This window comes from Sinocyclocheilus rhinocerous, unplaced genomic scaffold (assembly GCF_001515625.1).
Source record: "Sinocyclocheilus rhinocerous isolate Xijiao unplaced genomic scaffold, SAMN03320098_v1.1 scaffold478, whole genome shotgun sequence".
NCBI lineage: Eukaryota > Metazoa > Chordata > Actinopteri > Cypriniformes > Cyprinidae > Sinocyclocheilus > Sinocyclocheilus rhinocerous.
The window spans coordinates 293,628-301,357 of record NW_015651483.1 but is presented as its reverse complement, the minus strand read 5'-3'; the positions used below and the strand labels follow the sequence as shown (position 1 = coordinate 301,357).

General features: G+C 34.0%; 1 protein-coding gene across 3 annotated transcripts in view; it reads right to left on the bottom strand.

Moving 5' to 3' along the window:
* Window positions 1-7,730, bottom strand: part of LOC107712857 (ras-specific guanine nucleotide-releasing factor RalGPS2-like) — a 136,054-nt gene that overhangs the window by 83,763 nt on the left and 44,561 nt on the right. For 2 of the 3 annotated variants that reach the window (XM_016518222.1, XM_016518224.1), the window contains exons 2-5: window positions 5,353-5,450; window positions 2,957-3,089; window positions 2,738-2,842; window positions 368-418 (exon numbers count right to left, since the gene is read on the bottom strand). In XM_016518222.1, the coding sequence (XP_016373708.1) occupies window positions 368-418; window positions 2,738-2,842; window positions 2,957-3,016 (216 nt within the window). In that variant the 5' untranslated portion in view covers window positions 3,017-3,089; window positions 5,353-5,450. The remainder of the gene's footprint in view (window positions 1-367; window positions 419-2,737; window positions 2,843-2,956; window positions 3,090-5,352; window positions 5,451-7,730) is intronic. The other variant, XM_016518223.1, reaches the window with a different exon arrangement.

Sequence of the window (7,730 nt, the reverse complement as noted above, 5' to 3'; positions counted from 1 at the left end):
AATGAATGATTTTAGCAAATGGCTGCAATATAACAGAGTGAAAAATTTAAGGGGGTCTGAATACTTTCCGTACCCACTGTATATACAGTACATACATACACACACATATATACATATACATTTATATATAGACACACACACACACACACACACACACATATATATATATATATATATATATATATATGTACTGTATATATATTTATTTTAAAATAAAAACAAAGCAAATTTAGATAATTTAATGGTCTAAAAAAATTCCATACACATCACATTTTCTTTATTTACCAGCAACTGGAAGGAGTGGTAAACTGTAACATTTGGACGCTGTACATAAGTTCGCACACACTATAATGAACAATGGACTTACCTCAGGTTGGATGGCTTTGAACACTGGAGCATCCATGAGAGTGATCTGACCCTGCAGGACATCAGCACACAAAATATAACATTATAAATGTCACATATGATGGAAGACACTGTTGACACTAGACGTGACGTAGATGCTACCTTTGAGATGTTGTAAAATAAGCATTTATTACAGGAGAGTTTCTGTATTTATGGGCTTATTTGAAACCAGACTCGACTTCACTATCCATCCTAACATGAGAGTGTGTGAATGGTCTACACACTGTCTAACAGACACATGAATAATAAATCCTCTTTTGTCCACTGCTCAGTTGCCATTCACAAGACATTTTCCACACATGCATGAATGTCGCGTGTGTGGGGTCATCGTGCGCATAAATAAAACACACTTCAGCACAGGCTTGAGACTTCGCGCGACTGGGATGATGTACTGTATATAGGTTAATAGGTTGGGCCATAAATAAATAAAGCACAGAAAGAAACTCTGTACCCCAGATAAAGACACTTTCAGGCAGATGTGTACAGAATCAGGTCAGCGCATTTACATCAGGGTAGAAACACAGAGAGCGTCCTCTGGTGACACTATCAGATATGTCATACGTATTTATTACACTGCTTCCACCGGTAATAGAAGCTTTGCTTGGTTTTGGACATCTGAATAGAATTTAAAATCTAGTTTTACCTTTCGTAGCAGCTCAGGTTTTTCATTATTATAAAGCTGAAGGAAACTGATGCAAAAAAAAATTAATAAATTATAAAATAAAACACTTACTGATTAACTTATCAACTTTTATTTGATAAATCAACTTTAATGATCAACCTTTATTTGATATTGAGAAAATTGAGTTTTTATTCATTAGTAGAGTGAAAATTTAACCGTAACACAGCTTTCTGTGACTCATTGGTTTCACAAGATGGATTGTGCTGCTCTATTAACTCTGTAAATGTTCTCCGCTCTCTAAGAAAATAAATGTGTGTAACTTTTTCCAGGCAGCTCGTGTTATATCATCCCCTCAAATCAAATCAAATCAAATCAAAATCAAACTGAATCGAGAAACTGCAAGTCAGAGTTGAATCAAATCAGTGAGATAAACCGCCCTTATTTAGTCATTTGATTTGTATTAAATAATCAGTAGTGTGAACTACGCCTTTCATCACGTGAAGAGATTAGCCGGTCATAACAGATCATTTACATAAAGTCTAAAAGGTACAGTAGCAAAAATAGCCTGTTTGATTTAATTCTGAGGATCATAAAGAAAGTAGTAAATGATCATGAAAAACTCATCATGAGTGTTTGTGGTGCAAAAAACTTTAGTAACATTATAAGCGGACTACAAGGAGAAATACAATGCTAAAATCAAGTCAGTTCTCCAGCTGCGAGTGACTCATCACAGATTGCTGCTTGATTAAAGCAAGTATGAGTCAACAAGCGGCTGTGTATCTTTTCCTCAAGTTCAGAAGAGAGTTCAGATGGGAGTTTCATTTGAAACCGAGTCCTTGTATCACCGGAGAGAGGAGAGCTTGATGGCCTTGCTCGGATTCTGGTGTTTAATTTAAACTCTAGAGAGCATCGCTGCCTGCACAACTGTCTGCCAAACGACCATTAATTATTACTGAAACTGTACTGAAGTATTTACTACTCTCTCTCTCTCTCTCTGTGTGTGCTCAAATCTCTTTCTGTTTTCCATGTGTTTTTCTTAAGTTTATACCTGGTACCAGTGCTATTGCTACAAATCACAAGAGATTTTTGTGGGTGGTTGCCCTCCTTCATGTCTTTTGAGTATGTTATATCATAGAGGACTTATTGGGCCCCTTCATTATAGTGTCTGTAATAGATTAAGTGATTGGATCAAAAAACCTATTTATGTACATACATTATATTCAGGACAACTAAATGAATAATTCACCAAAAAATTAAAATTATGTCATTATTTACTTTCCATCATGCCATTTCAAAACTTTTTGTTTGTTATTATTATTATATATTATTTTACAGTATAATAGTATTATTGCAATAGTAATATTTTCCTTTATAATAATAATTATTATTATTATTATCATTATTATATTGCTATTGCAATAATACTGTACTGTAAAATAAAAAATAATTATTTTGCAATACTACTACTAATAATAATACTAAAAGTCTACTAAAAGTAATAAATTATATTATTATTAACAATATTTTATTATTATTTAAATTATAACACTTATAAAAATAAAGTTATATTACTTTGGCAATAATATCACTGTACTATAAAATAAAAGCATTTATTAATAATAATAATAAAATATTATTATTATTGTTGTTATTATATACTCTTTTACAGTGTAATAGTATTATCACAATAGTAATATTTTTCTGACTTACTGCATATTCCTCCGGCGTGACCTTCAGCACGTCGAACACTACAGCATCAAAACTCTTGAGCTCTGAGGGGCCCTTCTCACTGAGGGACTCAGAACTGCTGCTCCTCTGGAGGAAACAGTGACAGGATCGGGGGAAGAGGGATGATGAAACACATACAAATGAGTGAAAGGAGGTTTTTGTCATCTGAAGCAGGCAAACAGCATTTGTGCGTTCGCTGACCTCTGAGGCCGGGGTCGTGAAGGTGGAGACGCTGGGCTGGCCATTGGGGACGTCCATCATTACCAAACCATCAGACTCTACAGCAAGAGCTCACTCACCATCGTCATCCTCATCAGCTCGCCTGTACGGCCCCCTGCACACACAAACACACACATTACAGATAAGTTGTGGATTTTGGCTTTGGCGATTCCTAAATGCACAAATCTAGTGTTTTCTAAATGACCGCAAGCTGCTCAGATCCACAGGCTCCATAAACCTACCCAAAACTATAATACTCCCACTTCAGTGCTTGGATAAGATTGTGTTAAAATAGAGTTTTTCATTATCGCCAAACACAATGTTTCTCATTTATGCCAGATAGGTCCACTTTAGCCTCTGCTCTCATTCATCAGCAGCATATTCATCCAACAGTTGTTGTTTTTTTTCATATTCACTCAACAGTTGAGAGTGAGACAGATATAAATATTCTTCTGGAAAATGCTCTTTTTTCTTCTTGAATTATCTTTTTGGAAGGAATCTCTATTTTGTCCTTGGCAGTGTTTCCAAAAGGATTCATGTTTTTCACAAGAAATCAGTTCCAATTACATACAAAAAAAATAAATAAATAAATTATATATATATTGTTGGGCTTTTTTTTTTTTTACATGACAATGAAGATATTCATTCTCCTGAGTTGAAAATCTTTCAGTGGACATGCATTTCACTCAATCTTAACGCTCTTGAGCAGCTGTGGAGGATTCTGTAGAGGTTTAAAATTGAGCAGAAAAGTGCGAGGTTTCTAAAAAATAATGAATAGAGCATAATATATAGGCTATAACAAGGTTTAATCTGGCCGCAGAGGAACACAACTGGGATCCCTGATATAAAGAGACGTAATCCCCGAAACAGAGTTTCCCACTTGCGCAGTACGGAAATATCTGCTAAAAGTGTTACTTATCGTTGACAACCTGGCAACCATGTGCACGACATTAGTTTAGAACTCTTCTAATTTTTATTTTTTAAATGTAGAGAGTGTGTTAATTTGTGCAATGATAACCTACCAGCAATGTACATATGATTTTTTTAAAATATATTAGAAGGAGTACATTACAATATAAATTTATTAGAATGAGTACATTATTGTTTATGGGCTTAAAAACAAGATGCAAAAAATCTGAATATTGTACAGCCAACACTTTTTCACACCACTGTATATATATATATATATATACATAAATAAAAACCTCTTACAAAGGAAGTATGGGGACAATTTAAGGAGTATTTAAGAACAGAAATTTTAAGCGTATTGTTTTATAAAAACATGTTTTTTTTATGTTAAAGTTTTTTTAGCTGTAAAATTCTTCTTGCCATTTTGACGATTATTTTACACGTTTTAGGCATCACACTTATAGTTAAAAGAAAAAAAAACTCAAATAAATTAAATCTAAACAGAAATACTCAAAATACTCAAAAATCAATGCGACAAAATGACATCTTATATAAATAGATAATTTATAATATAATATAATATAAAAATAAAAGCCAATTTAAAAATATTTATAAAACTATAAGAGTATATAAATAATAACTAATTCAACATCATTTGTGTGAAAATAATTTACATCAATTTGAGGCAACATTTCATTTTCAAACTAGAGCATTATTAGATTATTTGTCATTTTTATGGTTACTGTAAGTTTTTAGGCATCACAGTTTATTGTTTATGTGTTGCGGCTACACTATTGAAAGTATTTTATGTTTATAGATTGGCCCAAATCTCTTCATTATAAGTGCACTGTAACCCAGATTTTTGCTTTTTTAAATCAAAATAGATTTTTGTTCTAATCAACAATATTCCACGAGTGCTGTTGATCTGTTTGTCAGTCACAGAATGATTTAAAATGAACACAATGCTCAACACATTCCTCACCTTTGAAACACACACACACTGGTGTAGTTTAGTTGTGTGTCGCTAATCTAAGGTTTTTGTGAAGCGATGTAACCGCACACCAAAGAAAAACGTGCCGAGCGATGTCGATAAACACTACGACTGTTGGCCTCGCTATCAAAACACTGCTGTCAACATTTGGTTACACGTGAAACTAAAGCAGGTGTTCAGACAGCAATGGGACAGACAACGACAGCATGTGTGAGTGCGTTTTGCTCTGAGAGTGAACAGGTGCTACAGAGCCATTAGTGTGTGTGTGTGTGTGTGGTTTAGAGTTTGTAGTAACAGGTGTTGCGGAGAGTTTGACTGACTTCATGGCCAAACTGCAGACTAATCCTAATCACAGCTCCAATGCAGTCATCACACACATATACAGCAGCACTAATGCTTACATTTGCCAAAAGGCTGCAAAACAACAGTTTATATAGTTTGTTAAATGAACACAGACACACACACAGAATACAATTACCGGGTATTTGTCAAATGCACATGGTGACGTCTCTGCTGCGTCCTCCGCTGCACTCGCTCGGCTGTATTCACTCCAAATCCTCTGCTGAACAAAAGCTGCTGTGAGAAGGATAAAGAGAAGACACGTTATATCTTTTATCTCACGACTACAGGAGTTTGAAGCAGCAGATACTGCAGTTGCAGCATTCGGTCTATATGGAGTTTACAGCTAGTTAGGGGTTGTTTTTTATATAGGCTAATTAAAAGATGTTCTCAATTTTTTTTTTTATTCATATTTTATATTTTTAAACACCATGGTTTTGTTTAGATTTTTAAACATTTCAGTAGATTTTATTTTTTTACCCTTGTCACCCAGTAATCCATTAAACACAAAGAATATCAATAATTACACATATTAAATGATGATCTAAAAAAAAAAAAGATTTAAATGAACCTAAACCAATTAAATATTAATTTTGTAAAATGATTTATCAATTCTCCCAAAAGTTATTATATTTTGCTGCTGAGTTATCATCAGCTAAAATGAAGACTATTAAAAAGAAAACAAACAAAAAATTGGGTTAAATGAAATAAGTAAAAGAGAAAATAAATACATTTTTCTTAAATGAAATAAATCTGAAATGAAAAAGGAATAAATATTAGACAAAAAAAAAAACTTACTGAAACAATTTTGACGCACAAAAATTCCTAACTTGATATAAATTATGAACTAAATCGAACTAACCAAACTAAATAAATACTAATACTTAGAAATATGAGACATGTGCTGAAAAAGTAAAATCAGGGTAAATGTCACTTGTGAACAGCATCAGCAGTTTTTATTGTGTGTCAATTCCAATCAAGCTGTAATTCAGTCAAAATATAGGCCTACATAAAGTGTCAAATTATTATTTAAAGGAACTGTTCACCCAAAAATAAAAAAAGTCTTTCATCATTTACTCACCCTCATGTCAATCCAAAGCTGTATGACTTTTTTTTCTTCTGTGAAACACAACTAACATTCTGTTACCATTGACTTCTACTGTATTTACAACATTTCTCAAACTGTCTTTTTTATGTTCCACAGTGGAGGAACATCGTCATACAGGTTTGGGTTCACATGAGGATGAGTAAATAAATTTGCAGTTTTGGGTGAACTATTCCTGTAAGTATATATAGTTAAAATACATAAAATCACATTTTAATCAGGCATTTTATTTGTAATACGATTAAGATGTCAATTTCACCACAAAATGAATGGCGATTCATGATAATTTGATAAAAAGACCAAATTCTCTATAAATGCAAGTATAAACATTGCTGTACATTGTTAGCGTAAATAGAGGACAAATTAAATTAATTAGTAGTAAGAGGTTGACAGATGTGTTATTAGAACTAAATTTGATTCCTCAAGAGAGCACAAATTGGCCATAGTCTGAAGAAACGCTGACAAACCTGACAAACAAACTGTGTATCAATGAGAAAGCCACTAGGTGGCGCTGTACATACGGACTGAAACAGGACTGAAAACAACAGCAGCTGCGTGTGTTTATGGAAAAGGGCCGCGGCTGAAGTTTCAGAGTTCAGTCTCAGGTCATTAGAGAGGATTGTTTAGGACACTAAAGACACATGGCATTGTGGGACGGGCCAGATGCAAAGCAGGACGTCATGCTTTCTTTCCCTCACATTCATGAAAATAGGCTTTAAAAACATCACATGGCTGAAGCCAGCAAACATTCACTGCATATTAAGGAGAACAAGCTTCCTCAGTCTAGACCGAAGGCTGAACTGAAACCATTCGCTCTGGCATGTCACAAACATGCAAAAATATGACACGCTTAAATGGTTTAGAGTGGTAACCCACCGATCTCAAAGAAATAAGCCAATCGCCATGCCACCTGACTAGTTATTGTGACAATAATCCAAAAAGCTTCCACTTTAACTGTCACTGGGATCACGAGTCAGGCGATAAATGTGAAAAAACGATGACTCACAATTTCACACAAAATAAATATTAAATTCTCAACATATGCAGCTATAGCTTTTGTTTCCATGATGTTACCATGGAAATAAGAGGATGACTCCACAGAAAGAAAAATGCTAAGCAGCCCAAACTGTCTTATAAACCGGCCCACACGAAACCTTCGCCCACAGAGCTCTGCAGATTTCAAACCACAAAAAATATATAAAATTCTACATATTCTCTACCACTTGTGTACTCATTTATTAAAGGTCACATATTTTACACCTTTCTGGAGTTTTATTTTAAGTCTTGATGTCCTTAAGACTGGACAGAAACGATCGTCAAAAATGCTCGCGTTTGCAGCGCACACTTATCAGAAAAGGTTCAATAAAGTTTTGTCTTTTGTTGTTATGGGTGCGTCTACAGATTTCTTTCAT